The sequence below is a fragment of the Coenobita brevimanus genome, chromosome 86, assembly GCF_032717465.1.
Source record: "Coenobita brevimanus isolate Jiangsu-jjx chromosome 86, ASM3271746v2, whole genome shotgun sequence".
NCBI classification, from domain to species: domain Eukaryota; kingdom Metazoa; phylum Arthropoda; class Malacostraca; order Decapoda; family Coenobitidae; genus Coenobita; species Coenobita brevimanus.
Genome location: NC_137039.1, coordinates 1,463,520 through 1,489,925, shown reverse-complemented (window position 1 = coordinate 1,489,925; position 26,406 = coordinate 1,463,520). Strand labels below are relative to the sequence as shown.

Sequence of the window (26,406 nt, the reverse complement as noted above, 5' to 3'; positions counted from 1 at the left end):
GGAGGGCACAGATTATGCCGAGGCATTCTTGCTTGGTGGCGGCATAATTCTTTTCAGCCGGATTCAGAGTGCGACTGGTGCAGGCAATGATGTGTTCTCTGCCGGCCTGCACCTGGGCTAGGACGGCGCCTATCGCGGTAAGGGACACATCGGTGTAGAGGCGAAAAGGGAGGGCATAGTTGGGGAAGGCTATGATGGGGGCAGAGACAAGCTTGTCTTTTAGCTGTTGAAAAGCAGCTCGCTGGTCCTCGGTCCAGAGAAAAGGTTCCCCTTTCCATGTCAAATTGTGAAGAGGCTTGGCAATCTGCGCGAATCCCTTTATGAAGCGATGGTAATAGGACGTGAGTCCCAGGAAGGCGTGGACGCCGTAGAAATCCTGCGGCGGCGGTATGTCCGCTATGGCACGGAGTTTGTCGGGATCTGGGGAAATTCCTGCTTGGGAAATAGTATGTCCCAGGAATGAGATGGTTCTAGCAGCTAGGACACATTTAGAAGGATGTAGCTTGAGGCCTGCCTGGCGAATTCTGGTGAAAACTAGACAGAGGCACTGTAAGTGGTCGGCCCAGGTCTGGCTAAAAACAATGACGTCGTCAAGATAAGCTAAACATATTTCCCAAGTGAGGCCGCTCAAGACAGATTCCATTAGTCTGGAGAAAGTGGCAGGGGCGTTGCAGAGGCCGAATGGCAGAACATTAAATTCGTAATGTTTGGCATTACTGGTGGAAAAGGCCGTCTTGCCTCGATGGTCTGGATGGACGGGATCCTGCCAGTATCCAGACTGGAGGTCGAGGGTAGAAAACCAAGACGCCCCATAGAGGGAGTCTAGGGAATCATCAATGTGGGGGAGGGGGGTGGCATCTTTAATGGTGATGTCGTTCACGCAGCAGTAGTCGATGCAAAATCGCATCGTGCCGTCTTTCTTTTTTACTAGAACGACGGGGGAGGACTATGGGCTGGTGGAGGGGGAAATAACACCTGCCTCTACCATTTCGCACACCTGGCGGTCCCCCTCTTCTCTCTGTCGGGGGTTCTTACGTAGGGATGGTTGTCGTATAGGTGGGCCTGTCGTATGAATTTCATGCGACAGGTATGTGGTATGCCCTATATCTGCTGGTCCTGTCAAAAATAAATCCTGGAAATCCAGGAGGAGGCGGCATAGGGTGTCTGACTGCTGGTCGGAGAGATGGTCGGGGATGGGTGGTAGAGGGGTGTGGAGGTGGGAGGAGGATGGGGCACAGGGCTCGGCTTCCTCCATCTCTCTGATGATAAGTCCCTTGGGGAGGGTGAGAGGGGACAGGGCGAGATTGGCGATGCGGATGGCGGCGTGGTGGGGTGGGAGGTAGGTGGGGGACACAAGGCAGCCAGAAAGGGCTCCGGAGGGGAGGAGGGGGGAGAACAAAACGGAGGGACCTGAGGGCCTGTTAAGGGGCACCCAAGCCTGATGGTGGGAGAGGATGGTAACAGCGGCAGAGACGGTGGCGGGGAAAGAAGGAGCAGGAGTGGGGTGAAAAGGCACGGGAGGGGGAGGAGAGGGGGCGGAGGAAGGGGAGGGGAAGGGGGCACTGGGGGGAGGAAGGGGGCGAATGCCCGGCCGGGGTGGAACGAGGTGGGGGGCGGAACTGAAGTTGTCAGTGGCGACAGTCGATTGTAGCTCCGAGTTTTTGGAGCAAGTCCAGTCCTAAATACCCGTCATAATTCCGGCAGGAGAAATAAAAAATGATGAATGGATGTTGGATGGACACCGGCTGGTGGGTGTCGACCCGTAGGGCCCGAGTTTCCCCTCGGATGGGCAGGGGGCCATCCCCCGCGTCCACAAGGTGAGTGGTAGTAGGGCGGAGTGGGCCAAACCACGATCTGTAGCGGGAGAAATAGTGGCTGTAAAGGCAGGACCTGGCCGCTCCCGTATCGACTAGCAGTCTGGCCTTCACGCCGTTTATTTTCATCTTGTGGTATACTGGAGGGCGATACTTAGGGGTAATGGCCCCTGCCACTGTGGGTTGGTGCGGGGGCGGGCCTAAAAATCCAGCTGGCTAGGGCTTTCATTCTCCTGTTCCTGCTCCAGTTCTCCTGCATGGGGCTCGTCCATGGGCACCAGCTTGTCCCCTGGGGCCTCGCCTTCTAAGGCGGACACTTTACGCGAACCCGGGGCTGTGATTCTGCGGTGGGCAGCTTTAAGCTGGTCCCGTATGTCATGAAGGGGGCAGCGGGAGTTGCAGGCTGTGAATTCGCACGGGTTGACAAGAATTAGGTTCAGGTTTTCTCGTGGGGCGGGGCGCTGACGGGAAGGTTGTGCTCTGGGCGGAGCTAGGCGCCGGGGTCGGGCTGGTGTGAGGCAGAGGTGGACGTGGTGTGGCTGGGGGAGCCGGGGGTCGGGTGGGGAATTTCTTAACAACATTGATTTGCTGTGGTGAAGGGCAGGCGGTCAGGAGGCGCCGTATCAGCTGTATATCTCTATCCATGTCTCCTGTTGGGTCATGGATAGTGAAGTGTTGCTTAACAACACTCGGGAGCACTCTGAGCAGAGTGTTAAATGTATGATGATCCCGGGTTTCCTCATCTGCCTCCAGGTAGGCAGCAGTAACCAGGCGTCTAGCCTGTATCAGGGTATTATCTAAATCCCCGTCGAATGAAAAACTATCCAATTTGGATAGAGCCACCACTTTCCCTAATGATGGGGTGATGGGTTGTACAGTGAACTTTGTAAAGTTCTGCCAGGTAAGTTCTGGGACGATTTTCGGTGCTATGTTCGCCGCCGCTTTACCCAATAGTGGTAGTGTGACTGCAATTTTCTGTTGGTCATTTTCAAAGCCAATATCCAGTAAAGGTTTAATTATTGCCAGATATGTGTGTATATCATAGTGGTCGGGGTCAAATTTGGGTAACTGAATATGCGGTTTAGTTGCCATTTTGCCAAATATTCCTGATTACATCTCTTTTACGCCCGGGTCAAAAACCACCGCTGGCCACCAGTGTAATGCTAGGTGAAAATAGGTTTGACTTCTCGTTCCTAAAACACCTAACGTGGAGCGGGGTCCTCTTTCGAGACCGGAGCTTAGTGTAATAAAGAGAGGCAGGACACAAAAACTCTAGGCAATAACCTTTACACGTATATTACCACAATCAGACACAGGACAAATCAGCAGATATTACAACATAATATATAGCAATATAAAACCCTTATCTAGGACATGTGTATCTCGCAGGATACTTGCTTATCTGATATTAATGCCAACCAATCAAACCTAGTGTATTCAGGGTACAGTGATTATAAGCGCGCGTGTGAGGTGCGGGGAGTGAGTTTCACAAAGGGGGGAAGGGGGCGCGGGGAGTGACTTGTGACAGCTAGGAGGGAGTTATGGTAATACTGGAGTGAGGCAAGGATTAACAATGAGGATTACACGGTTTCCAATAGCAAAGGGACTTTGGTAACTGATTCTATTCTTGGTTTACACTTACACTAGATATTGGGACGAGGGAATGTCGTACAGGATTTATGGGTAGCGGGAGTGAGGGAATATCACTAACACTTTCTCGTATTACTTCTTTAGAGCTCACAGCAGTAAGGGGTGTATTCCTACAGAGGAATTTCCAGGCGGCACAGTCTTACTAATTGTATATAAGGGACATCACTCATAAATATAGTTCATCAGATCTTGGTTCGCACACTTGTCCTTTATTCTCTCACTGTGATCTTACTTGCCCCGATATTCACTATATTAAGTCACTGCACGATACTACACTAAGCAAAAGTCACACTTAACCCAAATCACTTGCACTGTTTCTGGGCAGCATCACACGTATTCATCGTGGGAGGAAGGGGCGGGAACACGCCGTCGGCAATCCTGCTGGGCTAGGGGCACCACCAAGGGGAGGCGTGCCAAGAGGGCACGGGACAACTCGTAGAGGCGTCCTCTCGCGTCCTGGGCTACCCGTGGCTTCCAGGCTGGGCTCAGGGGTATGGCCCTTGGGAATGGGGCCGAATAGCTCCAGAAACCTCTGGTGTAAGTCTCAGCCGGAGGTGGGAGCCTTACGTCGTCGTGGGGGCATATGGAGATCGCGCCCGGGTGTCCTGGGGAGGATTGGGAGAGACTGCGGACTGCGGTCTCCAGCGTCTAGGGGTGCCGACAGGGGAGGGCTGTGGCATCGGCTTACACTGGGGCCCATCAGGTGCGTCTGTTCCAGAGCCAGGCGTAGGGAGCGGAGGCCAGGGGAGGCTGTGAGGCCTGTCTGGGCCACTCTGGTACGGGAGGCCTGGGCTCTTGTCTCCTGCCAGAGTGACGTCTCACTCCTTGCCTCCTTCCGTGCACCTTCGGAGCAACAGAGGGCCGTCTCACAAGGGCGGGAGCGACAATAGGCCGTCTCTACCAGGGCACCTTCGGAGCGACAATAGGCCGTCTCTACCAAGGCACCTTCGGAGCGACAATAGGCCATCTCACAAGGAGGGAAGCGACAATAGGCCGTCTCTAACAGGACACTTTCGAAGCGACGATAGGCCGTCTCACGAGGAGGGGAGCGACAATAGACCGTCTCTACCGGGACACTTTCAGAGTGACAATAGGCCGTCTCTACCAGGACACTTTCGGAGTGACAATAGGCCATTTTGCGAGGAGGGGAGCGACAATAGGCCGTCTCTACCGGGACACTTTTGGAGCGACAATAGGTCATCTCACGAGGGCGGGAGCGACAATAGGCCGTCTCTACCAGGACACTTTCGGAGTGACAATAGGCCGTCTCACGAGGAGGGGCGCCGTCTGGAGTGTCTAGAACAATCCCACTCCGTGAAGGTAGTGTTCTTCTCCTACGACGGCGACGGCGTGGTGGCTGTGTGACATAGGGGCGCACGGCCCGGGCTGACATATGCCGTTGTTGCCAGGGGTTGTTCCGACTGGTGGCGGCTACCCCGTGGGGCACGTGTGGGGGTGTCGGCACGTTCCCGGGCATACTGGGCTGTAGCTTGCTTGCCCCGTTGTCGGGGGCACTATGGTATTCTTCTGTTTTCATTTTGGGGGCACTGCTTTGTAAGTCACGCATTTTAAGGGGTACCCAGCGTTGCCCGGGCTAAGAAAGCGAACACTCTACCGGTGACCTTAAACGACCCAGATCTGAATTTTGACCCCCCTAAAACAATCCTTGGGTCACCCTGATTCAGAATATATATGGGTCTGGGCACTCCACACTGTGGGTCTGGGGATCTCTGGCCTTTGAGTAATAACCGAACTGAAACTCAACATCAATCACTGGTCTGACCGAGATTCGACCTCAGGCCCTCGCGCTGCACACGCGCGCACATTACCACTGAGCCAAACACAGGATCTCCGCCTTGCTTCTGGGCAACGCGGGCTTTTATAGACCCCATTACTCTTGGTTTGGGAGTGACTGAACGACAAACAAACAATGCGGCTCATTTATATACTTATGTTTCCGTCCTTCACAGTAAAATTGCCATGTCATTTCCTGAACTGTGCATGTTCACCTCAGTTTTTCATGTTAAAAAAAAAAAAAAATTTTTCCTGGCCGGGGTCTGCGTTTTTTTTTTTTTTTTTCATTATAATTATTTAGAGAAAGCGTATGATAGAATTGATAGGGAGGCTTTGTGGACTGTTTTAAGATTGTATGGACTTGATGGTAGGTTACTAAAAGGGGTGAAAAGTTTTTATGTAAATAGTAGAGCGTGTGTAAGAGTGGGAAATGCTGTGAGTGATTGGTTTCCCGTGAGAGTGGGGCTGCGACAGGGATGTGTGATGTCGCCTTGGTTGTTTAATATTTACATGGATGGTGTTGTAAGGGAGGTGAATGCAAGAGTTTTAGGTGGTCTGAGTCTGGTAAATGTTGATGGAGGAGAGTGGAATCTGAAGCAGCTGCTGTTTGCAGATGATACTGCACTGGTGACTGATTCAGAGGAGAGATTGAGACAGTTGGTAGAGGAGTTTGGAAGGGTGTGTGAAAGGAGGAAATTGAAAGTAAATGAGAATAAGAGTAAAGTGATGAAGTGTATGAGGTTGATAGATGGTAGGGGGATGAATATAGTTTTGAATGGTGAGTTGCTTGAGGAGGTAGATTGTTTTAAATATCTAGGGTCACATGTTGCTGTGGATGGAAGAATAGATGCAGAAGTGAAGTTTAGAATAAATGAAGTAGGAAAGGTGCTGGGAGGAATGAAAAAAGTGTTTAAATGTCGTTCGCTTAGAATGGATGTAAAGAGAAGGCTGTATGAGGGTGTTGTGGTACCGACTGCATTATATGGGTCTGAAACATGGAATATGGGTGTAGCAGAGAGGAAAAGTTTGAATGTAATGGAGATGAGATGTCTGAGGAGTATGTGTGGAGTGACGCGTATGGATCGGGTCCGAAATGATGAAGTGCGAAGGAGAACTGGAGTTGTTCGGGAGATGGCTGGTAGAGTTGAGCAGAGGGTGTTGCAATGGTTTGGGCATATGGAGAGAATGGATAATGAGCGATTGGTGAAAAAGATAACTAGATCTGATGTGAGAGGTGTAAGGCTGAGAGGAAGACCACGAATAGGATGGATGGACAGTGTGAAGAGAGCGCTGGATGCGAGAGGGATGTCTGTTGAGCAAGGAAGAGTGGCTGTGCGTGACAGAAATAAATGGAGAGAAATTGTGAATGAATAAGTGATGACGCAGCCCTGAGGGGATATTCTCCCGCATTTGGTCTGAGCAGCTAGTCAGGTCAGGTGCGGGTAAGGGGATGGGTCTGTTATGATGTGGCAGGGGTAAACCAGTTCTGCTGTCGGGCCCTGCTGCGGATGTCACTGATTGCATTGCCCAGTTGACCCTTGTGCGGTGTGGTGTGGTGAGGATCTGTCCGTTCTCCCCTTTGGGGCTAAGATGCGAATGAATGTGTTTGAATGGATGAGTAAATGGAGAGTGAGTCGTCCTGTCTCGGCTACCTCCCTTTCCTTGGGGGAAGCAGCCTAGGTATATACTGTAGATAGATAGATAGATAATTATTTTTACCGCCAGTCTTGTCATAGTACTCATGGTCACAGTTATGTGAGCTGCCTGCCATGGGTTGTCTGGCAAGGTGATGCAACAATTCAGAAACAAATATGAAAATAATTCCAACACTTCCCCCTCCTGTTGATTATATTTCTGGTGGTCCAGTTTGCGCAAGCGGTGAAATCTGATGAAGCTTACTGCAATTTTTGGATACAGTAGGCTGAGAATCTCAAAGTTACGTATTTATATACACGTAATATGATTATTCGTATAATTTTAACGTATACCGATCGTTCACTTAAGGTTGCTAGGCAACTATATAAATGCTTGTATGCAGCCTAATGTTAAACGACGAAGTGAAAGATCGTTCAGTACATCGTCTGATTACTTGTTTACTTGTAGGTGTTGCGAGGAGATTCCTCAGAGCAATGGTGTTCCAACACTCCCTCCGAACCCGACGTCCATGTGTTGCAGGTCCATGTAGGAAGCTAAGCATTTTGCTTCCTTTATTATTTTTGTGTGTATATATTAGATTATATTACTAAGCTAAGCATTTTGCTTCCTTTGTTATTTTTGTGTGTATATATCAGATTATATTACTAAGCTAAGCATTTTGCTTCCTTTGTTATTTTTGTGTGTATGTATTAGATTGTATTACTATTTTGCTTAAAAAAAAAAAAAAAAAAAATTGTAGGAAAGAAATACTAATGTAAGGATTAAGAAGGATTCAAGCGTCTTTAAGTAGCATTGGAACGCTTATAAACCACTCAACACCTTAAGTTTCTCTGTTATGTTAAGTTATTTACTTTTCATGGAAATTTATGTGATATTATGATGTGATACTATAAAAAATGCAATTATTGTATATTGTAAACCACCACTTCTTCAGTATTACATGATTCCTAAAGGTAGCTTTGCCACCTCAAACTTCTTATACACCACGCGTTTCGCCATCTATACTTTAGGCGGAAAATTTACCAAACAACACATACACCACCGCTGTGGCCGAGTAAAAATGCTCTTTTCCCCTTGAATAGGGTAAGTTATGCTAAATTCTAACTGTAATCATAGATATACAATGAATTTGTGGTTAGGATGTGATCTAAATCAAATGGCAGGCTAGTCATATGTGTACGAGTTAAGAGATTATAACCCATACTGATAAACTGTGATCAAGTCAGGTAATACCATTAGACATATTTTTATAGTACTGCATCTACAGAAGTTATATGTTATTTTTTTTTTGGTACTACGATATGTGTAATTGTTCACAGGTGTCAGATTGGTGTCAGTAAATGAGCAACTAGAGTCTGTGTTTCATCCATCCTACCGGGGCAGCCTGGCTCTCAACTCATCCCACATCCACAAGAAAACACGAACACCCACACTAGACTATACAGGACCTCCTAACCTTCCTTTATCCACTTGGTCCGGTAATGAATTTGTAGTCGCTCTGCAGACTTGCAGAGTGATGTGTATCCCGGTGCTGGCGGCTCATTTCATTATATTTATTTGTTACCACTATTTAATGCCACATTTTACATTTATTATAGGAACAATAAACCGCAGTCACTTGCCAATCATATAACTCAGAATCTACTGTAGTATACTGTATATGCTAAATAAACCGAGATGAAATTACATGGCGGGGAATCGTTCAGACGGCGAATTGTTTTGTTTTTGTTGTGAGGGCGAGTTGTGCTGGACCCTTATAAGCCGCCAGCCTAACGCATATCTCGTGCTGGATAATGAAAGCACAACACATTTGAGACGTGGGAGGTCGCCACCACATCTACAGAATACTGTTGGTTTGTATTCAGCCATAAATGCCATTCTGGCCAACACCGCAGCGTGTTCACTCCTCAAGACAATATTTTGATAAATTATATTCGAGGAATATTATTACGCTTAATGTTGTTATTAGTAAGTGTAAGAATCACTTGTTAACGTCCGTCTCGTGTACTCGCATGGCGGCGCTCACTTGTTTTTTTCCCAGCTGTTAGACATGAACCGAACCACACGTGTGACCTTGACGGCAGATTTTCCTTTTTCAGGCAAATTAACAACCAAAATGTTTCTTGAAATGAATCCTCGTGTGACCCTGGCCATAATGTATAAGATTTGTCAGTGTTGGATCATAAAAGACTGGATAAATATCGAAGGTAGTACGTCGTCTGCTCTGTTTATGTCTGGCTTATTGTCTCAGCCGACATGTGTAACACTTTTAAAGAGACACAAATAGCGCTTAAAAATTAGTATAGCGTTGTAAACTGCATCAATAAAATTATACAGTAACTTCTGTCAACATTTTAAACATATATAAGACAATGAACCACAACAGAAAGCACAAAATTTATGAAGGAATTTTTGAAGAGAAGGGTCAAGGAATTCCTTCAAGTTCCAATAATTTCTGCTGCCCAGAGGAAAATCTTTCCCTTCGCGTGGCCCAGGAAGGGAAGGATTTTTTAAAGAATACCAATTCGGCTAAAGATTTCCTTCCCATGCCTCTACAAAGGAAGGAAATGTTTAAGAATACGGCCGTTACTCTGCTTGCCCATCAAAACGCACTACACAGATGACCTATGTTTAGCATTAACTCCACATCTACCTACATCAGCATCTGTAGCTTTTTGGGTCTTTTCCCGTCAGGACCATCGTGTGGAGGGGGCAGAGAAATCATTTAAAACTCCACAAACTAAATGGTGACCATATTAATTCCAGTCTCCGTTTGTTGGGTGTAATTCCGAAATAATACCCATTACTCTGGCATTCAAGGATAGTCACCACCGTTAAGTTAGTGTTAACCAAGTGATATGCTAATGTTGATGTGTATACGGTGTTCTCTGGTTAGTTTTAGTTTGTCATTCTTTTTTCAGAGTTCTCAAGCTGTATTCACCTTTTATGTTTTATAGTACGGTAATCCAGTTTTCATGACAAAGTAGAAATCATTGGCTTTAATACTGGGAATGGTAAATGTACGTTTGATATCATGCAGTAAATGGATCTTACCAATTCAGTCCATACTACTCCAGTTTGTTCTCTGTATTTTCTTCCTCATGGTGGTAAACAATTTACTTCTGATTCATTCTTCATGAAATGAGCACAGCCTTTCCATATTTTCTGTTGAAATATGTCTTTCACAGGTTACCTGCATTACCACAATTACTGGCCTCATTTATAAACCCACCCCTGAAAGCTGGGTTAGGTTTGGTTAAATCATTAAGTTCCCATTGCTTTGACACAGGATACACTGATGCGTCCAGTCGGAGCAGTGGTTGGTAAACAACGCAGCCAGCTGGATAGATCGTAGGTGAACATTGTCGTGGCCGACCTGGCCACTTCCATAAATACCCAAAATAGGTACGGTATAGTTTTTGCCTTTGTCCATTCACTTCTTGCAGTCACAATGGAACAGTTAACTATCTGTGTTGTTTATGTACCAAAATTACTTACTTTGAGATTGTGAGTTTGGTATAATATAGGTGGAATTGCTGTGCGTGTTTGGTAAAGCATTACCATTTTCTGTTGACTTTTTTGCTTTTGTTTTATCATTACCGGTATGTTCCTTATGCCAAAACAGCACTTGTAACGACAGACAGTAAACGTACGCTTTACTTGAAGTAGTAGAAGGACACTATCAATTCAGTTCATATTCCTTCAGTTTGTTTTCTGTTTTTTTTTACTATTTTCAGGATGGTAAAATTACCTTTAACTGCTGAAAAATTTTCCACATTTTATCATCACGACCTTTAAGCCATACTTACGATTGTCTGTCCAGCTCAGCATACCGTACTCAAAGATGGTTCTCATTTCCCAGCTCCCTAACTGGATGCTAGGCTAAGCTAGGTTAGTTTAAATTAAATTAAATTATTAGGTACAGTTAAGCTAGGTTAGGTCAGTCCCTTCCACCTTCGCTGACCAAACAAACTGACACAGCGGAACAGCAAAAAATAATGGACAAACGGATTTCACATGAAATGTTTACTTACCACCCCAGAAATAATCAGAAAAATATAACAGACTCTCAGGAAAAAGATGAACTAATTTGGTAGGGTGCCTCTACTGTTTCAAATAAAGCATGTGTGTACCTGGCAGACTTACTGGGTAGTTGAATCTTGGTTGAGTTAGGTAAGGATGAAATGTAAGGTTAGGAAGAGGAACTAAAAGGTGACGGGGACGTATGTTGGAGTAAGTGTCCGCCATTGCTCTTCAGAAACAATTGATACAGCAGAAGGACCCTGGCTAAAAACATTAAGGAAAGAAGTCTAATGTGACAGATTCATTTACCACCCCAAAAATAACCAGAAAACTTAAGATCAAGAAGTGAATTGATAAGGTGCTTCTGCTGCTTAAAGTAAAACTTATTTTTACCCTGGGAATTATTTCACATGTTGACTGTCAGATGTTGACTTTTTTCTTTATTAAGTAAATCATGAAAACAGTACAGTAATATCCCGCTGTACGAATCTCCTTTATCCAATACCCTGCCATTGTGATGTAAAACAATTAACACCATTCCCTGCCTTTCAGTGGCCAGTCTCTGGTTATCCGATGAGAATTGTTTGTTGATTTTAACTGATCATTATTTTTTTCAGATTTTGATGATATTTTAGACTTAATTTTTGTATATAGGTTGATTGATAAACTGTTTTTAGTCTTAGATTAATGTTTTAGTCATAGATGGGGTGAACACTGTCATTTTGAGATACAGTTCACTAAGTTTGATTTTTTTTTTCCCAGACATTTTTTATAATTTTCAGATTTTTGGGTTTAGGTGAGTTATAAACTGCTTTTAGGCTAAGTTTAGCTTGTTTTAAAGCTATCTGGGGGTTTAGGTGAGCTTGAAACTTGTTTTTGGACTCATTTGGGTGGGTTTTGGACTTGGTTGGGAGGGAGATCCCAAGGCTCCCAAATGCATCCCTATACAGTACTGTATGTTTTATGTTTGAACGTCCCTGGTAACTGATACCCTGGTTCAGTGATGGGTTTTCCCAAATGCACCTCATTGTTATAACGGGGACCTACTGTACCATTCCACTACGCAGTCTTCAGTAATACCGTTCCACTATGCAGTCTTCACGAGTATTACTGTACTGTACTTGCAAATTCATTATAGGGCAATAATTAAAGTGAAAATTTCCAGACTCAGGAAGTCAAGCTGGCTTTTCAGAAATTAAACTTCAAGATACAAACAATGTCGTTTGATAATTGTCAAAGTTCTGTGTCATTTTTGATTAGATCTGGCTTGTATAATGCTCATAAATAGTTTGAACAGAACAGGTGGTATGATTGAAGAATGATCTTGTTAGGACCAAAGATATCTTTCATTTTTGTTAGGTTTGAAATTTTTTTATTATAAAAGCCTGAATTTCAGTTCTTTTTCAGTTAATACATTTCCTTAAGGGACATTCTTTGACCCATAACTACAGTGACATTGTTTTCTACTAACTTATTCAAGTCTCTGACTGTAACCACGGCATCACAGTAATATGTGGAATTCCATGGAAGTACGGCCAACCATCCAAAAATTGTGAAATGGATCTACAATTTTCAAAACGTCCCGTGGCCAAGATGACATGTTCTTGCTATAAAAAAAAAAAAAAAAAAAAAAATGAGGTGTTTAGTCAGGTAATGACAAATGTGCCAAATCAGTGTTTTGAGGTAAACAGTATTAAAAATTTGTCTCATTGTAGGTCATTAACCAGTAGCCTGATTTTGATAAACAATGTCTCAAAAAATAGAGCTGGTAAAGTACTCTAAGACACATGAGAATAAAATACAAAATATATGATATACAGTAATCCCTGTACTTTCCAGACGCCCACTTTCTGGACATCCCCACTTACCGGATATTGTGGGCCTGGACCTTCGGAACCCAAAAATGGCCAAAAAAAGAAGAAAAAAAAAAATCTGAATTTTTTCCCACTCGTAATTTGAAACTGCCGCGCGGTGCCGAACAGCTGTTACATCACGGACCCTCACCCCTTCCTTCCTCCCCCCTCCCCCCTCCCCTGTCAGGGTTGCCATTTGGTATTTTTCATTACCAAATGTGGGCCAATTTGGTCATGAAATATTCGTTTGGTAATGAATCAGAGTAATGCATTACCAAACGGATGTTTCACATGTATGAGGATACACAGGATGGAGATGGTGGATTGTTTGCACTCTCTGATTAATCTACTAACGTACATAACTTGAAAATAATCAACATGCTGTTAATTATAAGAAGAGTGATTACATGTATTTCCACTTGTATATATAATTAGTGAAGAATAAATGCTAGCTTTACAAATTTGGTAATGAAGAGTTAAATTTGGTAATGAAAACTGAGGAGTTTGGTAATGCAGCCGTTGCAGTCTGTCAACTCTGTCCCCATCACAACACTCAAAACAGTTACTGCCTAACTTTGATCGCGAGTGGTAGCTTATCGTAATGAAAGCCACACGTGCTCATTTTTTTGTGAATAAACTGCAATACCTCGCCACTAGACCACACGGGAATTTACAGTGTTGTGCAGTTTTAAGAAATCAGAATTTAGAGTGCAAAGGATTAACTGTGGAGTGCAAACCTGGCAGTTGAAACTGGCCTGATGCAACTAGCAATGTGCAGTGTTAAACAGTTATAACTCACAGTGCAAATAGTTACTGTAACTGCAGCACAACACTGGATTACTGTACGTTCTTGAAGAGCATTTTCACCACTGCCAAAACCTTACAAAAGGTGGCCACAAACGTGCTGTAAGTACCCTGGCTGAGGTACAATCACTTCTAATTCCTCATTCTTTGGTTCCTTTTCATTTATATCATGCTTTTTGTCCATTGTTGGTGTGAATAGGGTCTTAAATAGGTTTAAATAGGTGGTATCCATGTCTGGTAGGGAGCTATTTAGGTGGCTTTCAGAGTTAGGCTGGGTTAGGGTCCATAAGTACCAGTCCAGGAGGCAGGGGCCCACTATCCAGATGGGACCACTTTCCAGACATGCCCTTGGCTCTTTTACATTGGATAGTGGAGGGATTACTGTATCAGGTTATAATGCTGTTCAGTTATTAACCCCATACCATTATACCCCTATGGAAAAAAGAAAAACCTAATTTGAATACAGTAATCCCGCATTTTTTGCGGATTTTTTGTCTACGGTTTTGCCCTCTCGCGGATTTTCTTAGCATTAATAAGTTCAACTAAAGTATCCTTGAAAATACAGAAAACAAAAAATCTGAAATTCCCACAGCTTCCAATCGTAGCGCAGTAAGCTCACGCCACCCTCTGTCCCATTCCCGTGGCCCCTGTGCCAGTGTTACCATATCTAGCATAATTTCATTCTTTTAGCATAATTTTGATCAGATTTTCGAGTCTGGAATATTTTTTAGCATATTAGAAGTTTTAGAATCATTCTAGCATAATTTAGAATGGAATGGAATATTTTTGGAATAATTTTATTAAAGCTACAAATCAGAGAGAGAGAGACAAATAAGGTAAGATGTTTGAATAGTTGGTTACTTTCAGTTTGGGCTTGGTTGGGTTGGATTAGGTTAGGTTAGGTTGGTTAGGTTAGGTTGGATTAGGTTAGGTTAGGTTGGATTAGGTTAGGTTCGGTTAGGTTAGGTTAGGATAAGTTTGAGCTTTGTACTTTACCCATGAAACCTAGGTTTTTCCGATGGATTTTGGTATGATTCATTTGATTTTCAGCTTCATTTCAGTCGGAAATGACCATTTTCTGTGTTTCCCCCCCTCCCTATAACCCCCGATTCCCCAAAGATCCCCCATTATTGCAGGGGGATGGGGGGGTCATATCTCAAAATCTGGTTATTTCTGACGGAAATGATGCTCAAAATCGAATGAATCACATCAAAATCCATCAGCAAAATGTAAGTTTCGTGGGAAAAAGCAGTATGGGCAGAAAACCGATATTTATCCTCTTACTGTATGTAGGTTCATTTTAATATTTTCATAGTAAACAATACATAATTAATATGTAGCACAAATATGTATAGAATTTTATCATTTAGCTTCAAGTTAGCATAATTCATTTTTTACTTGGAACAAATTTGCTCAATCTAGCATAATTTTTTCATTGCCCTAGCATAATTTCGTTGTTTGGATATGGCAACACTGCTCTCTGCCCCGCATTCCTCAGTCCACGCCTGACTGCCTCACGTGTCTGTTGTGCTTGTAACCACACTATGATACGAGCCTCTTGCCTCCCACTTGCTTTCCACATGGCCCCAGGACGTAAGCCAGCCTCACCAAAGGCTAATAATACAATTAGTAAGAACTCCAGTGACAAAACGATCAAGAATAAGTTATGACCTTAGCAGAGAAAATTGTGTTACTGGACAAGCAAAGAAACGACTGCAGGAGTGTTTGCTATCACCAGTTAATGCATCTTTTTATTTTGTACTGTTTTGTGAATAAATGTGTAGATAATTGTGTATTACAGTACGGTGTTTACGTTTTTCCTTCATAATGGAGTATGTGCTTTCAATCTTGTAAGAAGGTATTTCGGGATGAGTATGGAGGTTTCGGGACAATTTGCAGTCACAACAAACACAAAACAATTCGCCTTCATTAATGAAGATAGCTATGGGTGACACTAGAATATAATTCTAAGGCGACTACAGCAAGGAAGAAACAAGTTAATTATTGACTAAAGGTGCAACTAATAAATAATATCCAGAACCTACGCTACTTAACAGACTTTGCTGGATCCCCCTGAAATATAGTTATTAAAATATTGATTAATTAATAATAAGTATATTGATAAAAGTATTGATTAGTATATTTATAGAATGGCGGGGAATCGTCCAGGGTGCGAATTGTTCTGAAGGGGAATCGTCCATGTTTTGACGGGGAATTGTCTGACGGCAAATTGTCTCGCAGTCAGTATGGACATGGACTGTGTGATGGGCAGCATGGTGGACACAAGTGTAAGATTCAATTGTTAATAGAGTATTTGCGAAATTGACTTCGCGGGGGTTACAAGAACGTAACTACCGCGAAATATGCGGGATTACTGTATGACCAAAAATATGAAAAGGACAATCACCAACCCATGTACAGTAGTGGTGCATGTATTTAAGTGCTGTGGAGGGTGTGAGGATAACAGTAGTCTAGTGTATTGTCGGTCTGCTGCCTTACGTTCATCACTAACTTGTTTCAGATTAGGGCCAGTGCCTCGCTTGACAGTTTCCACTGATCCAGCTACAGTCACTTTGTCAAGTACAGAACGAACTCTTTGCTCGAACGCTGAGGAATGATGATCGACGAACATCGTTAGTCACATTGGCATACCGGTACTCAACACAATAACTAATCGTACATGTCTTGCCTGTTTTATGGCCCTTGACATGAGGCTGCTTCATAGCAACACTTTTCACATGACTGGCAAAGTAACTGGTCTGTCTGGTATAATCACTCATTGCCTAAAAAGCTGTAAATAGATCACTTACTTTACTCATTGTCCAAGTTGTTGAAGCAGCTGAGCCACACTTCCAAGAAGGACCAGTTTTCCTAACTGGCTTTTCCTTTTTTGTGGTATAACTCACGTATGCATCCCCAGCATTTTGTTTTTGCCTGGCAACTGCACATTTCCCAAAAGTTGGATTATGTTTTCACTTCTGCGAATGCTCAGAGACCTCCTGGTCGTTATCACTATGTTAGTCACTCATGTTGTAGTATAAATCACTGTAAATCTGAGGTGAAAGTAATGTAATAAACCAAAAGCACATCTGTGTGGCTTACAGTGTAAACAGAACTGGGAAGGGCAGGATCTGGCCACACCTACCAACCAACACGCCCACAAAACACAGCTGCTGATTGGCTGTGAGTATGACGTCATCATGAGACCCACTGCTCACTGGCAGCCTGGAGGAGTGCTCGCTGGCATGTTCACCTTTCTTCCACTACACCTTTCCTCGGGAGAGACACAGGCCACGTGTACCAACCCGCAGCGTGTTGGGACAAGAATCCAATTTGTTGTATTGGACCTTCGACCATATTTTAAAGATGAACATGTTGTGAAAACGTTTCTACTGGAGAGAAAAGTGGCAGACGAAAGTGTGTTGCGACCTAAATCTTAATTTTAGATGTTTGGCACGTTTGTTGTTTTTCGACTAAATGCCTCAAATACGGTTTTTGGTCTCACTATACAGTAGGGTTGTGTCAAGTGAAAACCTGTTGCATAATGATTTATTGTATAGTGAGGTTGATATAACATAGGTTCAGTGGGGTTAGGGAGGATGCCCTCAACTGCAAAGCCTAAAATGCCCCAAAAACCTCTGTCACAAACCTGTAATGGTGCACTGTTTGGGAGTAGCTCTACACTGAGTGGCAAGCCAAATGATTTCCTGTAAACCAGGAAATATCTGATACACTGGGTGTTAGCCTTATAACCAACCAACACATGTTCCTTACATGCCAGCAAATGGGTTGGTGGAGGGTTAGTGCCCCTCCCTGGAAAACTATCTATCTATCTATCTATTACCAGACCCCCTAATCCTGCATGGGGTGGCCACAAACAAACTGCCTCCATGTCGCCCTGTCCCCTGCCATTTCACTGCTCTGCTCCCAGGGCACACCTCACTCTCTCATATAACTCTCCAGTCCATCCCTCCATCTCATCCTTGGCCTCCCCCTCCATCTCCCCTCATCCACCTCACTCACATACACTCTCCATGTCAGTCTCTCACTCTCCATCCTCTCCTCATGGCCAAACCACCTCAGTGTGTTTCTCCTAATGCTTCCTGTCACATCCATATCCACACCACAATGCTCCTTCACATCCTCATTTGTTAGTCTGTCTCTCCATGTGACTCCACAGACGCTTCTCAAATAACTCAATTCCACTGCTCTCTCTCTCGACTTCTGTCCCTGCAACAAGGTCCAAGCTTCACATCCATACATTGGAGTTGGTATCACAATACTGTCATGTAGTAACTTTTTCACTTCCTTGCTCACTTCCCTGTTTCTTATCACTGCTTTCAAGGAACCAGCAACCTCGCTGGTGCAGTGGTAACGCTCTCGCTTGCCAACTGGTGGACGGGAGTTCGCGCCTTGCTCAGGTTGTGAAAAGTTTCACTGACGTAGTGGGTGGTTACTGTCCCCCTTGAGCAAGGGACGGGTGTGTGTGCATGTGTGAAGGTCACAGCCTTGCCCTTAGATCGGACTATATGAGCTCTCAGCTCCCTTCTGGGAGGGTAAAAGCTGACGATCACGACCATCAAGTGATCCTGACCGACCCGGTGAATTGTTGTACCCATTCAAGCACTTCACCCTCCAAACTTTCACCCTTAGTCATCACACTACCCAAGTACTTAAACGCACTCATATTTTCCATTTCCTCATCATCCAGCCTCACTGTACATTCACTGATTTCACTTCTCTAGAAGACCATAATTTTACTCTACCCTACATTCACCTTTTGATTCCTTTTCTTACACACTTACCCAAACTCATCCACCAAGCCTTGCAGCTCCCTTTCATCTTCACTTAACAACACAGTATCATCTGCAAACAGCAGTACAGGGAATTTCCAAACACTGCCTTCTCTCATTAGGGCCACTTCAAGATCCACTACCCTACCTTGTATCTCTGATAACCACATCCATATACAGATTGAACAACCATTGAGGCATGGCAGATCCCTGTTTCAGTCCAACATTCAGACAGAGAAATTCACACAATTTGTCCACATGAACTGCAGCCTTAGCACCCTCATACCTACTCTTCACGGCATTCAACAACTTCCCATTTACTCCATATATTCTTAATATTTTTCATATTCCTTGTCTGTCCACTCTGTCATATGCATTCTCCAAATCCATGAAGGCATACAACATTCTCTTCTCTAGGAACTTTTCCATGAAAGACCTAAGGATGAATATCTGATCTACACAACCTCTTCCCTTCCACTCTCTGTTCTTCTTGAACTAATTCCTCTGTTATTTCCCTATTTCTATCAATAAGTATCCTACCATATATTTTTCCTATTGCACTCAGAAAACAAATGGCCCTATGATTACCACACACTTCTTTTTCCCTTTTTCCTGTGTACATATATATGTTTGTTACATACACCTGCAGGAGATACTGAAAACCAACTTTTAAAAATGTTTCAGGCAGTGGAAAGAATGCTGGACTTTGTGTGAAGTCAGAAGCAGCCTACTTGAGGGAGATTAGTGTCCTGGCTCATCGGGTTAGATGTTTATTTTTTAGAGCCTACAGTTGGATACTTTCTGAACAGACCTTGTATAACCAACCCACCCATTCCCTACCTGTCAGCAAGTGGGTTGGTGCATGGCTATTGCCCCTTCCTGTATAGTCCAGCAGCTAAGGCCAAATTATCAAGTCGATCGTTCACTTTGTCAGGAAAGCACTAAATTTTGCACAGGTGTAGAATGGACCCATACAATAATTTTTCGAGATGGACCCCCCAAATTTGGGTCCCCTGGTGGCTGCCATCTTGGATTTCAAAATACAGTTGCCTAGCAACTCTGTTTTCTTCAATAACTCCAATAATATGATAAATAGAAGCAAAATTCCAATGGCTAACCCAATGTTTTCAGGGTCTGGCAATCCAGTGGGATCATTGTTGGACCTGGCAGAGGTCGTCCATGTTAAGGCCAGTATGGCTGCCAGCTGAAATCAGTCTTTTGTTATAATGCAAGGCTATAAAAGATAGACGGAAAATGTCAAAGGCAAACCCTACCTTTTCATTGGAATCATTTTCTTGATCATGTGGTGTTAGTCCAGTAATTAAAGTAAAGAAATCCACTCAGGTTGGACAAAATTACTTTATTTTGTTTCTCAACTGATTTTGACAGGAAATTAGGTCTACTACTCAGGATAAAAAATCTACCCTGATCTGCTCACTGCTAGTACCCCAAATTTACCCTAATCCAAGATGGCCACCATCACGGGTACCGAATGCCAAAAATTAGCATATCTTCCAAACTAATAGGGCTATAAATGCAAACAAAGTGTCTAATCCTATGTTTTTCAGGTCAAGGAGTTCGTTTTATTATGGTATTATTTGTCTGTATGTGACCTATTTGCAGATAATTGCAATCATACTCTAAATTTTGTGCAAAAAAATTGTCATATTATTCTACTTTTTTCTGTCTTATTTGTAATTCACACCATGCCTTCACTGTCGTTATTTGAAATGTTTCTAGATTGTAAATGGCTTTTGTTTAATTTCTACAGTGTGCATGTGCATGGAATAACAGCATATTTGTGGTGGAGGATAGATGAACTAACTTAAAGACTGAACAGAGATGGCGTGTGTCATCTGCAGAGAAGTGATTGACCTAGACAAGTCCAATGACTATGTCAAACTGACAGAGAAAGGTTGTGCTGGCATTAACAAAGCAAACAAAGAGAGAGCTATGCTCGTGGGGTCCCGTCTCTGTTTCTCAGTAAGTCAAATTTAGCTTTAAACTCGTTTAAGTTTTTAGACTGGACGATCTCTTTGTCCAGGTTATCTCCACTGGTCTATACATCTATATGGAAAACTATATTTCTTGATATCCTTCAAGCAGCTTGGCTTCCTCAGTTTCATCCCGTGTCCTCTTGTTACTCTCTTATCCCATAAAAACAGATCTTCTTTGTCAGTTTTATCTACTCCCATCATGGTCCTGAACACTGCAATCATGTCACCTCTCTTCTTTCTTCTAAGGAGAGCAAATCCAGCTTTTCTAGCCTCTCTCTGTATGACAGATCTGCCAGACTGGGGACCATCTTGGTTGCTGTTCTTTATATTCTCTCAATCTTGTTTATATCTTCCTTTTTGTGTGGTGACCACACTACTGCTGCATATTCCAACCTGGGGCGAATCATGGCTACTATCAATTTTTTCATCATCTCCTCATCCATATAATGAAAAGCTACTCTTATATTAGTCAGGAGTTTATACATCTCTCTAACTGTCTTGTTAATGTGTTTTTCAGGTGACAAACTGTCCTGGACCAGCACACCCAAATCTTTCTCTTCTCTCGCTTTTGTGATTGGTTCATTACCCATCAAATAATTCAATGATGGCCTCTTGGTACTTTTTACCCATTTCCAATATTTTACATTTCTTTGCATTGAATTTCATTTCCCTCATCCGGCTCCATTCATGTATCCTATCCAGATCCTCCTGCAGCATTTTGCAATCCTCCTCAACCTCTACCTTCCTCATGATCTTTGCATCATCAGCAAACAGACTTGCATAACTGTTCACTCCAGCTACCATATCATTTACGTAAATCAGGAACATTACTGGCGCCAACACTGAGCCCTGTGGGACTCCACTTGTTACTTCCCTCCATCCAGACATCTTATCCTTTATTACTGTCCTCATTTGTCTCTCTCTCAAAAAGTCTCTCATCCATTCTAGGAGGTTCCCCTTCAGTCCTCCTATATGCTCTAGTTTCCACATTAGTCTCTTATGGGGTACCTTGTCAAAGGCCTTCTCCAAATCTAAATACGCACAATCCACCCAACCTTATCTTTCCTGAAGCACGTCAATCGCTCTTGAGTAAAAACTCAACAAGTTGGAAACACACGACCTTTGACTTATAAATCCAAACTGACTATCAACCAAAATATTCATCTCTTCCAGATATTTTATCCATCTGTCTTTCAGAATTCTTTCACACAATTTAGTGACCATGCTGGTTAGGGACACTGGTCTATAATTCAGAGGTTCTTCCTTGTTTCCTCCCTTATAAATTGGTACCACATTTGCCATCTTCCATTCTTGAGGCACTTTCCCCTCTTCAAGAGAACACACAATTAAACTGTGAATCTTATCTGCCAGTTGTTCTCTGCATTCCTTCAGTACCCAATTAGAGATTCCATCTGGTCCTGGGGCTCTCCTTACATCTTGAGTTTCTAGTAGTTTATACACTTCCTGTACTTCCACTTTTATATCTTTTATCACTACATTTCTAGTCACTACCTCCACCTCCACAAAGTCCTTTTCATTAGTGAAAACTGACTGGAAACGTTTGTTAATTATTTCTGCTTGTATTGCCGCATCCTTATAGACCTCTTCTACATTCAGTTTGGTGATTCCTTCCTTTTGTTTCAGTTTGCCATTAACAAACCTATAAAACAGTTTGGGTTCATCCTTACATTTGTCTATTATACCTTTTTCAAAATTCCTTTCTTCTTCTCTGCGTATTCTTGTGTATTCATTTCTAATTCTTTTATATTCTTCCTTTGTTCTGTTGTTACCTCTCTTTCTCCAATTTTTCCACGCCGTGTCTCTCTCTTTTTTTGCTATCATACACCTTTTATTAAACCATTCTTTTTTTCCTGTTTTCTTTCCCCATTACTCTTGGCACAAATTTTTCCACTCCCGAATTATACAGGTCTAGAAAAATATCCCACTTCCTCTGTATCTCTGTTGTTTCTCTGAATTTTCTCCAATCTGCATTTTCAAAAAATTTTCTCAATCCTGTAAGGTTTGCTTTCCCAGTGTTGTACCTTCCCTGCCTATAAAGCTCGTCTCTTGGCTCCATGTTCCCTGTTATCATCTGGAACTCAATGACCACATGATCACTTTTTCCAATAGGACACAGATATTTCAAGGATTCTATTACATCGGGTTCTTTGGTAAACAGTAAGTCTAGTCTTGCTGGTGTGTCCTCACCTCGGAACCTTGTCTCATCTTTGACCCATTGCATCATCACATTGTTCATTGCTATATTTAATAATATAGTGCCCCACGAATCCTCGCCGCCTCCTGAGTCCCATTTTTCCCAGTTCACCTCTTTACAATTAAAGTCACCCATTAAAATTATATTGTTGCTTTTGTTAATTAGTTTCTGTAAATAACATGCCATGTCTGACAGCATTTCCTGGTATTCATCATCACTCCATGCTCTTGTCTTAGGGGGAACATACACTACTGCCATATCTCGCTTGTTATTCTCTCCAGTTTCTAATTTCATATTTATCACTTCAGCCCTGCCTTCTCCCATTTCCACGGTATCTGCATTTATGTTGTTCTTCACTGCTATCATCACTCCTCCTCATGTTTTTTCTTTTCTGTCTCTTCTCCACAGTTTGTATTTACCATCTCCCATATGAACATCAATATCTTCTCTTAACTTGGTCTCTACAAAGCACATAACGTCAGGTTCATGTATCCTCTAAAGATCGTTGATTTCTAACCTTGCCGATATTAAACCATCAACGTTAGTATATGCCACCTTCCAATGATTTTTGGCGTTTTCTATACCCTCTTTCCTCCTTGTCTCTGCCGGTACCACTCTCCTTAACTTCTCATCACATGACTCCCTCCACAATAAAACACTGTCTTCTCTTCCCTCCGTTCTCTGTTCGTTTTTTACCTTTGCTTCCTTTACTAAGTCCTTTATTTTAGCTCTTTCTTCCTCATTTGCATCTACACTCCTTTATCCGTAAATGCATTCTTAAACCCTTCCCTTGTCCGATAGTTTCCATGTTCTACTGATAATTTACGTTAACTGTTGCTTTCTGGGGACTTGAACTTTACCTTCAGTGGCCTCATGCGCCTCCTTCCCTCGTATTTTCCCAACCTAGAACACCTCTTCAATCTCTTCTTGAGCTTCCATGTTTTCCTCCATGACTATTGATATTATTTTCTTTAACCTTTACTCAGTTCTTCTCTTTCTCTGTCTGATCTTATTTTCATATGTTTTTCTTTAACTCCCTGAAATTATTATACATTTTTTCTTATCTGCTACATCTCTAAAGATTCTCTACTTCTCAACACCCTAACCACTTCCCCTCTCCACTTTTCCCTTGCTTTGCTTGGGTCTATAATCTCTCTCAAATTTACATTTCCTCTTCTTCCTGAATTTTTCTTTCCACCCCATATGTTGCTCCTTGATTTCTTAATGTGCTCTTCCCTGCATTTTTGACTTGGATTCATACTCTTATCTAGTTTGCTTTTCACTCATGTCTCTTTCCTCTCTCCAACCTCTTATTCTCCTTCTCTTAAGCTGTTTCTCTCAGAGGTTTCATCCTGAGGCTGATTCATTGTTTACTTTTAATTCAGTAATTTCCCTTTCTTGTCTGTCACTACGTGTACAGATTTTTTCCAGTGTACTCCTTAAACTTTTGATCCTGTTTTCCTGCTCTATGGTCTGTTCCTGTAACTCTTTAATTACTGCCCATACCTTTTTTATCTCCCTGGCTGTCATTCCTCTCCGCTGTTTTCTCTACACCTGCTATTCTTGTCTTGTCTAACTTACTACTTCCTTTCCCCACATCCTCTTCACAAAAGCCCTCAAATTCTTTCTCACTGACTGTAAATCAGCCGTGCATCGTCTGTTTCCTCCATGATTCAACCACATGGAGACTTTCTGTTTTCACTTTATCTTGTCTCTTTTATGACCGAAACCACGTTTTTTTTTTTTTATTACTGTCCAACAGGACCACCACTCATGCACTCATTAACACAGTCACAATTAGGCCTGTGCTTCCTTTCACGGTGATCCAGCTTTTATTTCCCAACGATCCTGGGAGAGGGTCCGTCTCTGTCGGCGACCCGTGTAATTGTAAAATATGCAGTCAGGGAGTCTTGTCACATCTAAGCTTTAGAAACATCCGTCTTATTAAAAATGCTATAAATGAATTCCCTGACCCCAAAAACATTGGATTAGACACTTAGTTTGCATGAGAACAAGTAGCTCATCGCTTGGAAGATGTGCCAATTTTTGGAAAATCAAATACCTGCAATGGTGGCTAACTTGGATGAAGGCAAATTTATGTAATAAAAGAGAGCAGATCAGGGTGGATTATTCATCCTGGCTAGTAGACTCAATTTCCTGTCAGAATCAGCGAGAAGTCAAAGTAAAGCAATTTTGTCCAACTCCTCTGCCAGCTACTTAATTATTGGATTTATGTCACCATCTTGAAGTCTGTGGTCAATGCTCAGTTCTCAGAAGTCGAGACTAAAACACTCTCATTCCATTCATCTATTGCCAGATGCCTCAATCCCTGCTTGGGGTGGCCACATGCCTGCACCTCCATGTCGCCTCTGTCCCCAGCCATTTCACTGCCCTGCTCCCAACCTCACACCCCCCCTCTCTCATGCCTCTCCACCCATTCCCTCTCTCCATCTCATCCTCAGCCTCCCGCCTCCTCTGCCCCCCTCCACCTCACTCATGATACCCTCTCTTCGCCAATAATCCTCCATCCTCTCTGACATGGCCAAACCACCTCAGTGTGTTCCTCATAACACTTCCTATCACATCCACATCCACACCACAACGCTCCTTTATATCCTCATTCGTCAGCCTGTCTCTCCATGTGACTCCACAGGCTTCTCTTAAATAACTCATTTCCACTGCTCTCACTCTTGACTTGTGTCCTTCCAACAACGTCCAAGCTTCTACTTCCATAATGCTAGAGTTGGTAACAAGGAATACCGCCATGTAGTAACTTTTTCACTTCCATGCTCATTTCCCTGTTTCTTATCACTGCTTTCAAAGAACCAGCAGCCTTTCTTCCCTGCTGTACCCCTTCAAGCACTTCACCTTCCAGACCTCCATCCTTACTCATCACACTACCCAAGTACTTAAACGTACTCATGTAGCACAAATATTTCTCCAAGACTGTATCAGGTCATTCACATTGATTTTCAAATACCCTAAACATCTGTTTGTTCTGGTGCCAGATATCGTATCATGCATGACGAGCTGTAGTCTTACATCAGTTTAAGGTATTACATACAGAAGGTGTTTTATACATATTTGAGGAGTTTGTAATATAGCAAGATAATCAACCAAACACCATCTTAATGTAAAGTGTGGCACAAGGATAAGCATCTAGACTTACAAAGCCAGTATTTTCTGTTATAAACAATGAGGGGTATGGAAGGAGAAGGAAGAATAGGAAATGTATATAATGCTAAGTCTTGGGGAAACATATATATACCCAGTTGGTATGCTTTAATGTAATTAATACTACTTTATTGAAGTATAATGTGTATGGTAGAGTTGTAATTACTTCTACTCATGTATAAATCCCAAAGTATCTGTGGGATGGCACCTCTCTATATTATGCTGACCTAGGGCCACTCCCAGTGGGGAAGCTTCTGGCTTCGGCTATAACAGAACACTTTTATCACCTCAAACGGGAGATGGTATTACCTCTGAATTCTCTCTGTGTTGTAATTGTACTCTTTCTGTGGTGAATAGAGATAAATCACAATCTGCTCAAGTTTCTGTTCACCTGCACACATTACCTACCATTCCTTCAACAGGATCTATTAATTTGTTTCCCACCACCTTCCTGTGTGTGAGAGAGACATTGGTGGAGAGTGTCAGCTGGAAGTGACTTCAACCAGGTGGAACATTACATCATTGATAACCTGCTTGGAACAGTGCAGTCACCCCTAAGCTGATACGTATTATTGGTGATCAGCTGTGGGGCCCAACCAGCTGATACATGATTTTAGTAAGTTACTTTTGTCA

At 43.0% G+C, this 26,406-nt stretch overlaps 1 protein-coding gene across 1 annotated transcript in view; it reads left to right on the top strand.

Annotated features, from left to right (window-relative positions):
- LOC145410756 (uncharacterized) overlaps positions 1–19,595 on the top strand; it is a 140,051-nt gene extending 120,456 nt beyond the window's left edge. Inside the window, exons 5-6 of the mRNA XM_080280860.1 lie at positions 16,699–16,837; positions 19,519–19,595. Of these exons, the coding sequence (XP_080136986.1) occupies positions 16,699–16,837; positions 19,519–19,595 (216 nt within the window). The remainder of the gene's footprint in view (positions 1–16,698; positions 16,838–19,518) is intronic.
- The last annotated feature ends 6,811 nt before the right edge of the window (positions 19,596–26,406 follow it).